The 14411-nt window shown below is 54.4% G+C and overlaps 1 protein-coding gene across 3 annotated transcripts in view; it reads right to left on the bottom strand.

The window, feature by feature from the left end:
* Positions 1-5053: 5053 nt before the first annotated feature.
* Positions 5054-14411, bottom strand: part of ZBTB4 (zinc finger and BTB domain containing 4) — a 33255-nt gene continuing 23897 nt past the window's right edge. For all 3 annotated transcript variants that reach the window (XM_083410057.1, XM_083410056.1, XM_083410055.1), the window contains exon 3: positions 5054-13596. In XM_083410057.1, coding sequence (XP_083266183.1) covers positions 9862-13581 — 3720 coding nt within the window. In that variant the 5' untranslated portion in view covers positions 13582-13596 and the 3' untranslated portion in view covers positions 5054-9861. The remainder of the gene's footprint in view (positions 13597-14411) is intronic.

The following is a 14411-nucleotide window of genomic DNA, read 5'->3' as shown; positions in this document are numbered from 1 at the left end:
CCCATATGGTTTGGGGGCGAGTGCGAGACCCTAAGAACCCCCATTCAGAGGGAAATGGAGGGTACCCCTATTAGGATTAGGCCACAGATAAATCTGCACTCACGACAGAAGAGCCAGCTGCACATATATAAGATCAGGGACACCTGGCTTGCCAGTTTATATATGTGAAAAGGATCTAGACCATGGGTAGGCAAACTAAGGCCCGGGGGCCGGATCTGGCCCAATCGCCTTCTGAATCTGGCCCACGGACGGTCCGGGAATCAGCGTGTTTTTACATGAGTAGAATGTGTCCTTTTATCTAAAATGCATCTCTGGGTGATTTGTGGGGCATAGGAATTCGTTCCTTTTTTTTTTCTTCCAAAAAATACTCCGGCCCCCCACAAGGTCTGAGGGACAGTGGGACGGCCCCCTGCAAAAAAAGTTTGCTGAGCCCTGATCTAGGGGTCTGAGTGGACCATAAGCTCAAGGTGAGCCAACAGTGTGATGCAGCAGCAGAAAAAGCTAATGCTATTCTAGGCTGCATCAACAGAAATATAGTGCCGAACTCATGGGAGGTAACAGGACTCCTCTGTTCCGCCTTGGTCAGACCACACCAGGAATACCGTGTCCCGTTCTGCAAACCACAATTTAAGGATGCTGATAAGCTGGAAGGTGTGCTGAGGAGGGCGAACAAGACGGTCAAGGGTCTGGAAACCAACCCTGGTGAGGAACGGTTGAAGGAGCTGGGTGAGTTTAGCCTGGAAAGCAGAAGATCTGACAGCCATCTTCAAATACCTGAAGCGCTGTCCCATGGAAGAGGCAGCAAGCTTGTTTTCTCCCGCGCTGGAGGGTAGGACTCGAACTCGTGGCTTCAAGTTACAAGGAAGGTGATTCTGACGAAACATTCAGAAGAACTTTCTGACAGTAAGAGGTGTTTGACAGTGAGACAGTCTCCCTCGGGAGGTGATGGGGTTATGGATCCTATGCCATCGCTTGAGGCCTCAATGGCCTGGAGGGCCTTCCATCGGCTTCAGCTGGTAGCCCAGCTGCACTCCTATCTGGACAGGAATAGCCTAACTACTGTTGTCTATGCTCTGGCAACCACTAGGCTCCATTAAAGGTACAGGTAAAGGGACCCCTGACCATTAGGTCCAGTTGTGGCCAACTCTGGGGTTGCGGAGCTCATCTTGCTTTATTGGCCGAGGGAGCCGGCGTACAGCTTCCGGGTCATGTGGCCAGCAGGACTAAGCCGCTTCTGGCGAACCAGAGCAGCGCACGGAAACACCGTTTACCTTCTCCCCAGTGGTACCTATTTATCTACTTGCACTTTGACGTGCTTTCAAACTGCTAGGTTGGCAGGAGCAGGGACCGAGCAACGGGAGCTCACCCCGTCATTGCGGGGATTCGAACTGCCGACCTTCTGATCGGCAAGTCCTAGGCTCTGTTGTTTAACCCACAGTGGCTGCCTCTGAAGACAGTACGGAAACTTCAGAATTCAGCGGCCAGGTTGCTCACTGGAGCAAGCCAGTTTGAGCATATTGCACCAATCCTGGTCTGACTGCACCGGCTACCAATTAGTTTCCAGGCCCAGTTCAAAGTGCTGGTTTTGACCTATAAAGCCATAAAGCAGGAGTAGGCGACCTAAGGCCCGGGGCCGGATGAGGCCCAATCCCCTTCTCAATCTGGCCCGCGGACGGTCCGGGAATCATTGTGTTTTTACATGAGTAGAATGTATGCTTTTATTTAAAATGCATCTCTGGGTTATTTGTGGGGCATAGGAATTCGTTCATCCCCCCCCCCCCCACAAATACAGTCCGGCCAACCACATGGTCTGAGGGATGGTGGACCGGCCCCCTGGCTTGAAAAGGTTGCTGACCCCTGCCTTAAACAGCTCAGGGTCTACCTCTTTCCATATGAACCGACCCGGACTTTGAGTTCATCTTCTGAGGCCCTTCTTTGTGTGCCTCCTCCATGAGAGGTCCGAAAGGTGGGAACACAAGAACAGGGCCTTCTTTGTGGTGGCTCCCCATCTGTGGAATGCTCTCCCCAGGGAAGCTCGCCTGGTGCCTTCATTATACATTATGCACCAGGCAAAAACATTCTTCATCAACCAGGCCGTTGGTTAATTAAACCACTCATGGCCTTTAAAACTGTTTTGGGGGGCGGCAGCTGTTATTTTGTTACGACGTTTTTCGTTTGTTTGTTTGTTTTGGTGCTTTTATACTGTAAACTGCCCTGTCATCCTCCCAGGAAGCGTGGTATAGAAAAAAATCTCTCTTATATAAGGACGAGGAGTGTGGACCATTCAGGAATTTCTCCAGGATTGGGTTAGACTTAGAGAAGGCGTGGATCTATCAACCAATTAGCTGTGTGAAGGTGCCAACATTATTCTTGTTGGGAGAGGGAAAATAACAAGTTTGGGGCTTGGGCAGAAGTTGGGCAATTGGCTAGAACCATAGAAATGTAGAGATGGAATAACTGATGGACTACATGGAAATGGCGGAAATGACCGGCAGAATCCGAGACCAGGGAGAAGAGTCGATGGAAGAAGATTGGAAAAAAATTAAAGTATATTTACAGAAATACTGCAAAATTAATGTTAGAAGTATATTGGAATGAAGTTATATGGTTTTAGCAGAAGGGTTATTAAGAATCATATGAACATTAAGTGTTAATGTGTTAAATTGGGAAATTGAAAGTTAAATTGTGTTATGATAAATTACAGACTAAATTGAAGAAGAGGGAAAGGATTTGTTGAACCAGATAATTTGAACCAGAATACAAAAAAGGGAGGTGCGAGGAAGTCGAGGAAATAAGCTAATGAAAGATCTGGATACAAAAATTTGGATACAAAATATTTGTGTTTTTGTATTTTTTTTCTTAGGTTGCATTGTATTTTCTTCTTTTTTTAATTTCTTTTTGTTGTTGATGTATTGTTTGTTGAATTTGTGTATTGTTTTTCTTTTACTGTTTTTCTTTTATAAGTATAAAATATCTAATAAATTTTATTTTTTAAAAAAAGGAACCACAGCTAGAGGATCTCTGGCACAGGTGTGTAGCCCTGCTCTCTGTACATGCCCAGAGGCACCTTGCTTCTCACTCTGAATCCTTCTGAACATACTGAACGGTCGGATATTGCTTTCCTCTCCCCCTAACTTTTTTTTGGATCCCCTAGGGCTAAAGTACACATAGGGACAGACCCTTGCCCTGAATGGCCAGGCTGTGCCACCCCCCACCCCCACCCCCGATCTCTAGGGAGATATATTTGAAAGAGGGGCCGGTGGGGGGGGGTCACCTTTGGGCCAGCAACCCCACGCCTTCCTTGCTTTCTCAGCAAGGTGAATCGGTCATCATCCGCGGAGGTAAAAGGCTATGTTTGCCTACTTGCCGGTTGCAACAGCAGCAAAGGATTAAGTGTCAGTGGGGCAAAGATCTAGCATCTAGGGCAGGATTGGTCCTCCAGCAAGCCAGGAACCAATCTTAAAAACAGGGGCTGGAGGTAGCAGATTTGTGGCACAAAGGGAGGGGGGTTTACCCCCCCCCCACCCCACAGAGGCCCCAAAATCTGATTTATTTTTTCTGGGCAGAGACAGGTTGGTGGTGGAGTGGGGGGGGGGGACTTGCTGAAGTCCACGCACCCCACAACTAGTCCCCCCCCCCCCGCCAAGGCCAAACAAACACCCCCAAGATGGGTCAGTCTGAAATCCAGAAAGGACATTAGCTGCTTAACAGGATTGCTATTTCCCAAAAGGTTGAAATTCCAGCAGGAAAAAAGCAACAATGTAGGCTTTCATCTTTCCATGCTCTCTCCTCTGAATTACAGAATCAAAGGTTTGGGAGAAGGGACCCCCCGAGGGCCAGGGGGTTGGTCTAGATGACCCTCAGGGGTCCCTAGGGGCTAAACCTACAATTCTGATGCTATATACTCGCCTCGAACAGCCCAAGCATAACTGTGAAGAATAAGGGCCCCTTCCCCCCCCAAAAAAATCCTGATATTTTTAGCAGCACACCCAGGCAGCGGCGACCGCCCCACATGCCCAAGGCCACAGGCGGCGATGTAACTGTGGCAGTGTGGGTTAGTGGCTAGAGCAGGCGTCTTCAACCTCGGCCCTCCAAATGTTCGGAGACTGCAATTCCCATCATCCCTGGCCACTTGTCCTGCTGGCTAGGGATCATGGGAGCTGTAGGCCGAAAACATCTGGAGGGCCGAGGCTGAGGAAGCCTGGGTGAGTGTGTCAGGTTACACAGACGTGGGAGAGCAGGGTTCGAATTCTATCTTCCGTGGAGCCAGTCACTGCCTGCCTCGCTGGTTGTTGTGGTGGGGATTCAAGGAGATGTATGTGCCATCTTGAGCTCCTCCGAGACAGAAAAAGGTGGAATATTTATGTTATGTACTGAAGTTCTCACCCTGGGCCAGCAGGGGGATACTGTATACAGTTATGCAAATGAAGGATCGAAAGCGGCGTTCAGTGATTGGATAGTTTGTATGCAAATGAAGGATCGAAAGTGACGTTCAGTGATTGGATAGTTTGTATGCAAATGAAGGATCGAAAGTGACGTTCAGTGATTGGATAGTTTGTATGCAAATGAAGGATCAAAAGTGATGTTCAGTGATTGGATAGTTTGTATGCAAATGAAGGATCAAAAGTGACGTTCAATGATTGGATAGTTTGTATGCAAATGAAGGATCGAAAGTGACGTTCAGTGATTGGATAGTTTGTATGCAAATGAAGGATCGAAAGTGACATTCAGTGACTGGATAGTTTGTATGCAAATGAAGGATCGAAAGTGACATTCAGTGATTGGATAGTTTTAGAAAACGGCAACAGTCGCATTGTTCTGGAGCTCTATATAAGCAGGCTGACTGAGCCCTTCAGTTCAGTTCTGTTCCAGCTTACAAATAAAGAGCAGCTTTGGAAGAATCGCTGTGTCGTCTGATATGTTCGCCCACAACTTAACAATTTACATATTGTTAGCCGCAACCACTAATTGGGAGGAAAGAAAGGCTAAATGTGACCCCCGTTTTCACAAAGCTGGAATACGTGTTGGGCGCTCGCCACCGCTTTCTTAACAGTTTCTCGTGGAGCGTATAATTGTCTTTTTATTTTGAAGAAGTTATTTGAGTTACACACACAGATGCAGAGAGATAAATACAGTATTTTTTTTTTTGTCTAACGGACTCTTCACACTTCGAACACTTGGAACAGAGACCGGGAAAAAGCGGCAAAAAATAATAATATTATTATTTCATCCTCGTCATTTTAACATTTTTGTACGGATCGGGCCACCCCGCCACCCGCCCGCGTACTGTATCTATTTGTTGTTGTTTTTAAACCCTTGGTATCGTGTCCCCCCCCCCCCTTTTAAAACGGATTCAGCAAATCTTCTAAAGTGCCATAAAACTACCTAGAGGTGCTTCTAGAAAGTAACAAAAAATTAAAAACCAAAAAGAGAGAGAAAGAGAGACAAGTTTACATTCAGTAGCAAACGGTCAACAATCACCGAGAGCCCCCCCAGTGGCGAAAAAGTGCAAAAGATCAGAGAGACGGACAGCTATGTACACGTCAGTGACCGCCCTTCTGCCCCCCACCAATGACCGCCCCACATGCCCTCCCCACCCTGGTGGTCCGGAGTGCGACCCCTCCCCAAAAAATAACTTTGGTGATCTCTCCAACTCCCCATTCTCAACCCTGACCGGCCTCTTTCAACGCATCGGCTGTGAGGTGCGCAGGGCTGCTCGCTGGCGACACGCAGCCGTGCTGGATCGCGACCAGAAGCGTGCCCCACTGCCAAACCATGGGGCAAACCCCTTGGCGCAGCCTCTTCTTGCTTTGCCGCTTGGCTTGACCTTTCAACCTTTGCAGGCCAGAAAAAAGGACCCCAGGCCTGCTTGCTGACCGGTTGCCATCCTAGGGATGGGTCACAGCGGCGGCGTGGGGGGCAGCTGTATCCCCACAGCCCCATAGCGGAAGGGTGGGGGGTTACACAGGGGGCCTGGAGTGCCGGGTGCGAGCGCAAGGGGCCTGCCCTTTCAAAAAGTCGGCTCCAGAATCATGCGCCTTTTAGGATGCTGGAGGAATTTGTGAGCGTGATGCGGGGTGGGGTTGTGGGGGGAAAGGAAGAGTCAGGAAGTCGCCCCCCCCCAAAAAAAAACCACGCACCCCCTCGCCCCAAGCAGTGCCTTCTTATCGGTGGCGCAGCAGCAGCAACAGGCGAGGAGGAGGAATGTGCAATTTTTGCTGCATTGCAGGTGAGCCACAGTAGGGATGCTGCGACCAGGTGGAATGCATGCGGAGGCAGCTCTAAAGTGCTGGAGGCGACGAGGGGGGGTGGGTTAGAGGAGGCTCTGCGTTGCGATGGGGGGGGGGAGAGAAGGAGGCTTTATCGGCCCTGCTTGGGGTGGTTGTTTTTTTTTGGGGGGGGGGGGAGAAAAGAGAAAACTGCAAGGCCGTGCTTCCGCTCTGCCGCTGCAGAGAGAAGACTGTGGTTTCCTTTTGCAGACCTCGGTTTGCTGCAAACAGAAATTGGGGGGGGGGGCAGCTGTGCTGCAGTGCATGCGGAGGGGGGGGGAAGGCGAGAGAGGCGGCTCGCAGCATATCCCCTGCGCTGGAGCAACTGGTGAAATTTTGCACGCCGCAATTCTCTCTCTCCGTCCCCCCTCGGAGTCTCCAAACGGGGGGGGGGGGGGGTTAGAGGCGCCACCAGCTCCCACCCCGCCCCTGCAAGCCAGTCTTTCTTTGGAAGCCCTTCTGATCCTTGCTCCCCCCCCCCCCCTTGTTCAAGTGCCAGTCTCCGAGCAGGCCTGGCAAGGCCCACAGAAGATGGGGATGCCTTGGTTCCACTGGGGGGGAGATGGGAAAATTCAACAGGAGGCCTTTGGGGGCAGTGGAGGAGTCGTTTTGCATCCCTTAAAATATTAAGGGAAGTCTAGAGAGGTTTTTTTTAACACTTAAAGCTGAGAATTGACGGAGGCAGGGTGGGTTAAGGTACCCCCCCCCCCGAAAAAAAGACCTCCCTTGGCCAGAACTTTCTAGTTTCCGGAAGGAGGTTGCGGAGGCAAAAATACGCAGCGAAGGCTGCAAGTTTCAGGGGTGGGGGGCAAAGTTGAAGCTCATTTTAGCAGTAAGGGGGTGGTCTGGAGTTTTTTCGATTCCAGAAAGGAATTTGCAGAAAATTCCACTCCCCATTCCACTCTCCATTTCTGCTAGCTTATCGAAAGCGCAGAATTGTCGGAGGTACCCAAAGGTCATCCATTCCAACCCCGTACAACGCAGGAATCTCAGTGATCTTATATTTTGGAGGAGGGCGGAAGCTGTTTTGCTCCTATTGTTCAATAGGAACCTTTGGAAGTCCGGAAGCTCATCACACCCAGAAATCTAGCAGCAAATCCCTGCTATCGTCTGGAGTTCTGCATTAAAAGAGCCTTTTCCCCAACCTAGGGCTTTTCAGATATTTTTAATCACAAAAACCTGGAGGGGACCGGCCCATTTTTTGGAAAGGTGCGCTAAAACATCTGGCATCCATAACTCTCCTTTCCTCCTCCCGTTGTCCGAAGCCTTTAGGCAAAACTCTGCCCCTCCCTTTAAAAATCTTCAATATCGAAAACCTCCAAATATTGTCTCTTCAAAACCCTTCTGCTTGCTTTTTAAGGTATATGCAGTTTCCCTAAAAGGGTGAGTTTTCTTTCGCCACCCCCTACTAATTAGGGGTTGTTGCGTTTTTGTTTTTAAAGGAAAAAACAAAATCCCCACTGTTTTGGTCCTTTCGTAAGCCGAAAAAAATATCCACAAATTTAAATTTGTTCTGCTTTTTCATCTTGGAAGTAGGCAGAGCCCATTACCCCCAGGCTTAGAAAACACCTAAGGCTTTTTAAAATAATGGGGCGATTGCCATCCCTAACCCCACCCTGCCCATATTCTCTAATCTAAAATAATAATAATAATAAACCCATTCCCCCCCCCAAAAAAAAATATGCAGTGGCCTTCTGGAATGCAGCACTCCGTTCTCCCTAAATCCTAAAAAATATTCCATTACTTATTTATTTGGGTTCGTAGCAAGAGAAGGGAAGAGGGGGGGGGGGAAGGAAGAACAGAATTTTGTACGCCTTTCTGGAGAGGAAGGGAACATTTCCATATCTTAAAATCATTTTGAAGACTTGCCCAGTCGCCTTATGGACAGGGGTGGCTAAAAAAAAGGGAGTGTTTTTTTTCCCCTGATGCAAATGTAAACCTAAGTGGTCCAGAATGCTCATTGGCATGACAAATGTCTGTGCCCCTTTCAATCCTCGGGAGGCTCAAAGATCGCTTAAGCCACAGCTGGAAAATGCTTTTCTTCTTGCATTAGGTAGGACTAGTTTGTTTATTGAGAGAGAAAGAAGCACAAGGAAGGGTTTGGGTTTTTAATTCCGGGACTGTGGAATGTAACCCAACTGCTCTATTGCTGAGTTTAGGTGGTGTGTGTGTTTGTGTGTGTGTGTGTGTTTTGGGGGGTAAATCCCAGTATGGAGGAAGTGGGAGGGAATGTGTGTTACTGGGAGGGTGGGGTTATGTGCTGTGCTGTTGTTTTCTGCAAAGGCGGCAGAAGTGGGATGAGCTTGGCGGAAATTATAATCACAGTACACAGTGGAATCCGGTCTGGTTGCCCACCCCACTCCGGCTGAAAGGGCACCCCCCCAAAAGAGAGAGAGAGAGAGAGAGAGAGAGAGAGAGAGAGAGAGAGAGAGAAGGGCATGCTACCAGGATGGCAGTAAACCTGGCAGCCCCCACTCCTGCAAAGTGTGTCCAGATGCGATGCAAAGCTGTTGCTGCTCTGTTGTGGCTGTTGCAAAAACCCTGGAAGACCAGATCCTACAGAACCGTCCTCTCGCCTACTCACCATCTCAACAGAACACCCTCCTCCTTCTCCTCCCCCCCCCACTCCACCCCTTCCTCCTCCTCCTCCTCCATCCAGCCAAAAGGAAAATGTGATTCATCCCCTTCAAGCTGCAAAACAAAAACGAACAGGGAGAAATAATGCAGCTGCTAAAAGCAGAGGCTAGAGATCCGAGGCGCTGGGCCGGAGGGGGGGGGGCCGAGGGGGCACCCCCCCCAAAAAAGGGGGGGAAGAGAGGGTGGGGGAGACAGTTCTGTGGAATGAGACCTTCTTCCCCTTTAGAGGGGGGGGGGAATGGCGATTTGGGGAAGGAAGAGACCGGGAAGGCAAGAGATAAAAGGGGCATCGGCTGGTGGGAGGAGCCAAAAAAGAGCTCCACCCCCCAAAGCAGAGGCTCCTCCTCCCAGCCGCACCTCCCCAGGCAGGGGTAACAGGGAGAGCCAAGACGGGGAGGGGGGAGCAGGATTGGGGAGGGGGGAGACGACAACGAAGATTTGCTTGTGCAAGTTCACTCTGGAAATATATATACGGAGCAAGAAGACATTCATATGGGGGTGTGGTTGGGAGAAGGGGGGGGGAGAGGGGTTACCCTGTACCTATTTTCGCTGCTACGTCTTTTTTTTTGTCTGTTTGTTAAAAAAAAAAGTCTTATCTACGATGTGCCCCACTCAACAAACCACGGGGATGTGAAGTTGTGGGTCAGGGGGCTGCGCTGTGCCCTGCGCATCCCCTCAACGCCATCAATGCTCACCTCTGGATTCCATAGCTCTGTCTCTCTCTCTGCCACAGCGCTGCCACTGCAATCTGCCCCCACCCCTCCGCCCCGAACAGCCCTTCTCGGGGAGGAGGGGGCCGCCTTCCACAACCCCAGAGCGCACCAAACCCTCCGCTGGCTGGGCGGGCGCTGGAGTCCAAAGCCACGGGAGGGTGCCATCCTGGCAGAGGCGGAAGCGGCAGCACCCCTCGCCTCCGGCTGACCCCCTCCGCCCCAACCTCCCTTGGTCCTCCCCCTCAGAGAAGGCTCCCTTTCTTCAGTCTCTCCGCGGCGGGCACCTCCCCTCTGCCCTCGTGGGCCGCGCCAGCCCCCATCGCCATGGCCACGCTGGAGGCTGCTGCGGCAGAGCCGTCGTGGACCTCGCCGCGGCACGGGTTCACCGAGTAGCTGAAGACGCCGGGAAGGAACGGCAGCGGCTGCCCCTTCTCGTCCGGGACGACCATGTTCAGCGCCACCGGGAGGGTGAAGTTGTAGGGGTAGGCCGCCAGCAGTTGGTGGCCGTACATCAGAGGGTAGGGGTCCGGGTAGAAGCAGACCTTGCCGCCGTCCGCGCCGTCGCCGCCGCCCGCCTTGCCCACGCCGCTGAACTGGATGGCGCTGGGGTAGGCGAGGAACGAGGGCGGCTTGTCCTCCAGGTCCTTCCGGGTCCGACAGCTGCCCGGCACCAGCAAGGGCAGCGGGAACTCCTGGACAGGGTATCGCTCCTCCTCCAGCTCGGGCGCCCAGGCCTCTTTCAGTGCAAGGCCAGTGTGCGAGATGACGGGGTCCTGCAAGGAGTGCGGTAATCTTGGCGGGAGTTCGGCAAGGCTGGTGGCCGCCTCCAGAACAGGCGGGTGGGCACTGAGCTCCTCCGGAAACGGAGACTTGTTCCCCTCTGCCAGGGGCACGGCCTCCTCTTCCGGCACTGGGGTGCGGCGTCCGTAAGGCTGCATGTCCACTGCCACGGGCCCCTCCTCCTCCTCCTCCTCGGTGACCTCTTGCGGGCACAAGGGCGCTTCGCCGCTGGAGGACGACACCTGCATCTCCTGCATGGTCTCCTCTTTGACGACGGGCGCCGGCGCGACAGCCACAGGAGGAGCCTCCGCCGCCTTCTTGGAGTAGGCGATGACGGTGGTGAGGGCCGGCACGGGTAGGGGCTCGGGCGGCTCACCCTCATGGCGCTTCATGTGGCGGCTGAGGGCCGCGGCCGTCTTGCACACCTTGGTGCAGTGGGCGCAGGTGAACTTGACCAGGGGCTTGCGGCCGACGCGGTGGGCCTGCGAGGGCGCCAGGGGTGGGTTGTCCTTGGCAAGGCGCCCGTGCACTCGCTCGTGCTTCCTCAGTTTCTTGAGCGCAGAGAACAGCTTGCCACAGGCGCCGCACTCGTGCTTCCACTCGGAGCCGCGCCCGGCTTTGGGAGGCTGGCTCGGTCCCTCGATTTCGGAGGCGGCCCCGCGGCCGGCAGACGCTTCCGCTGGCCCCGACTCGCTGGTCCCCACATCCTCCTCCTCCTCTTCTTCCTCCACCTCTTCTTCCTCCCCGGCCTTCTCCGTCCTTTTCATCCAGCGCAGAGAGCGGAGTTTGCGGTGCCACCGGGACTTTTTCATCTTGGGCAGCGTGTTGGCGCCGGCGCCGGCTTTCCGCTTGGGCTTGTAGCTGTAGTAGGGCCGCCACAGCTGGTCTTCAGCGTCGCCCCTGTCGCTTTCCTCCTCACCGCTCTCGTTGGCGTACCCCCTGCTGGCGTGCTTGCCGTGGGGAGCTTCCGGCGGCACCTCCTTCCCGCTGCTTTGCTCCCTGCCGAAATCGAAGCGCTTGCCCCCGACGCGGCCGCCCTTGTCCAGCATGAGGTCCGTCTCAGAGATCCGCCGCTTGACGATGGCTTCCTCGCCGATGCGCACCGTGATCTGGCAGAGCGGTGCGGCGCGGCTTTCGGAGGCGGCCCCGACGTATGCCGGCTTTGCCATGTACGTCATGGTCCGCCCGGACCGCGGTCCCCTGGCCCTGGGCTCCCCACTCTCTTCCAGAGCCTGCCCCTCTGCCTTCTGCGACTGGATGTACTCCTTCAGGACTTGTTTCTTGATAGGCCTGGCTGCGGCGGAAGACGGCACCTGTGTTGGCGGCAGAGGCCCTGCCTCCGAAGACTTGCTGTTGTAGGTGATCACTGAGGGCGTCTGCTGCAACACTGAGGTGCTGTGGACGATGACCGAGGAGGCGGGCCGCCCGTAGGCGATGACGGAGGCGGCCTCTGCGCTCAGGGGCCCCGGCCTCTTGTCTGAAGGAGCGTTCTCGCCCGCGGCTGGGAGCGCGGGGATCTCCGGGCCCGCCGCAGTTTCCTGCGGCCGTGGAAAGCGTTCCGGCTCGGGCATCTCCAGGGAGCCGCCGTTGGCAGTGAAGACGGAAGCAATGTCGCCGTTGCCCAGCGAGGAGACCAGGTTGCCGTCCAAGGAGTCCCCATCGCCCAGCGCCATGGGGATGGGCTGAGCTGGGAGCAGGAGGTTGTCAGGCACCAGGCCTTGGCTGTAGGTCTTGTAGGGCCTCTTTTGGGAGCGCATGGGCAGGAGGCGGTAGAGCTTGAGGGCGTTGAGCTTGGGCTTGTAGCCTCCGTTGGGCGTCTTCTCGGAAGAGATCAGGCCGGGGTTGATCCCGTGGAAGGCTTTCTGGTGGGTCTTCAGGTTGTAGTAGGTGACGAAGGTCTCCCAGCAGAAGATGCACTGGTAGCGGCGCTCGCCTGTGTGCCACACCTCGTGCTTGGTGCGGTACTCGGCCAGAGCAAAGACTTTGTCGCAGTAGCGGCAGGGGTACTTCCTCCGCCACGAGTGGACATTGGAGTGGCGCTTGAGACTCGAGAGCGTCATGTACGAGCGCTCGCAGACGGTGCAGAAGTAGATGATGTGCCCGTCGACCACTTTGACAAAGTGGTCTTGGTCCGAGATGTAGTCCATGCGCTGCAGCCCCCGGTGGCGGAACAGCACGCTCTTCTTGGAAGACGGCGGCGGAGGCGGCTTGGGAGGCAGCCCGGGACTGGGCAGCGCCTCGCCCGCGGGGACACCCTCCTCGGCTTTCTCCATCTCCTTGCACAAGACCTCGTGTGTCTGGAGCCGCTTGATGTGGATGAAGCTCTTGCCGCAGTGCCGGCAGGAGAGAGAACGGCGCGTCCGGTGCAGTTTCATGTGCAGGCTGAGCGCCGACGAGGTGGTGAAGGAGCGGCCGCAGCTCCCGCAGCAGAAGGAGCTGGCGGCCGGGTAGGAAGCTCCGGACGGGGGCGAGTGAGAGGAAGCCGGCCCTTGGTGGTCCGCCTCGCCGTTGGCGGCCGAGGGGTTTCCGGGGGAATCGTCGTGGTCCCAGCTAACACCTCCCTTCAGCACATAAGCCAGGTCTGGCTGGGGTGGCGGCACGGCGGCGACCGAGCTGAGGTTGTACAGGATCTTGGCGGTCTCTGTTTCGGGGTCGGGCTGGCCGTCGCTGGCCGGGCTGGAGGCTTTAGCCAAATCGTGGAAGCTGAGGGGGCTGGAAGGCTCGGCCGAGCGGGAAGGGCAGGTGAGGTCGATCGGCGAGCTGCACGGCCTGGAAGAGGCCCCGCCCGAGTCGTCCATCTTGGTGCCCGCCAAGGGGTCGTCCAGGTCCTCGAGGCGGGAGATGCCGAGGCGGCGGCCGACGGCCCCGATCTCCTTGGCGGCGGCCGGGCTGGGCACGGAGAGCCGGGAGTTGTAGATGAAGTTGAGGACGTCGGAGAAGACTTCGGCTTGGACGTCGGGGAGCTCCAGGATCTGGCTGGGCTGCTGGCAGGTGGACTCCTCCGACAGCACCTCCTTGAAGTAGGGGCTGGAGGCCGCGAGGACGTTCTTGTGGGCCTTGAACTTGGTGTCTTCAGCAATGATGGTGATGTCGCAGAACTGGCCGCGGAGGCGCTGCTCGTTCAGCTGGACCAGGAGGGAGCTGGAGTGGCCAGTGTCCGTGAGCTCCATTGCTGCAGCCATTCAGCTGCCTCAGACCTGCAAGAAAGAGAGAAAATGGGGTAGTAATGCCTGAAGGTCTCAACAAAGAGGGGGAACATGCAGGCTTAGTTGCTGCTGCTGCTGCTATTGTTATATAATAATAATAATTCTTTATTATTTATACCCCTCCCATCCGGCTGAGTTTCCCCAGCCACTCTGGGCGGCTTCCAACAGAATATTAAAATACAATAATCTATTAAACATTAAAAGCTTCCCTGAACAGCCTTCAGATGTCTTCTAAAAGTCAGGGTTGTTTATTTCCTTGACATCTGGTGGGAGGGCGTTCCACAGGGCGGGCGCCACCACCAAGAAGGCCCTCTGCCTGGTTCCCTGTGGCTTTGCTTCTCGCAGCGAGGGAACCGCCAGAAGACTCTCAGAGCTGGATCTCAGTGTCCAGGCAGAACGATGGGGGTGGAGACGCTCCTCCAGGTATACTGGGCCTTTGAGGCAGGTTAGGGCTTTCAAGGTCAGCACCAACACTTTGAATTGTGCTCGGAAACGTACTGGGAGCCAGTGTAGGTCTTTGAAGACCGGTGTCATGTGGTCCCGGCGGCCGCTCCCAGTCCCCAGTCTAGCTGCCGCATTCTGGATTAGTTGCAGTTTCTGGTTCACCTTCAAAGGTAGCCCCACGCAGAGCGCATTACAGCAGTCCAAGCGGGAGATAACCAGAGCATGCACCACTCTGGCGAGGCAGTCTGCGGGCAGGGAGGGTCTCATCCTGCATACCAGATGGAGCTGGTAGACAGCCGTTGTTATTATTGTTATAATAATTCGATTTAGAGACTGCCTCTTTGAAACATGTGTTTATGAAT

This window comes from Podarcis tiliguerta (assembly GCF_965153285.1).
Source record: "Podarcis tiliguerta genome assembly, chromosome: 13".
NCBI classification, from domain to species: domain Eukaryota; kingdom Metazoa; phylum Chordata; class Lepidosauria; order Squamata; family Lacertidae; genus Podarcis; species Podarcis tiliguerta.
Note: the sequence above shows the minus strand (reverse complement) of the source record. Positions and strands in the feature narration are given on the sequence as shown.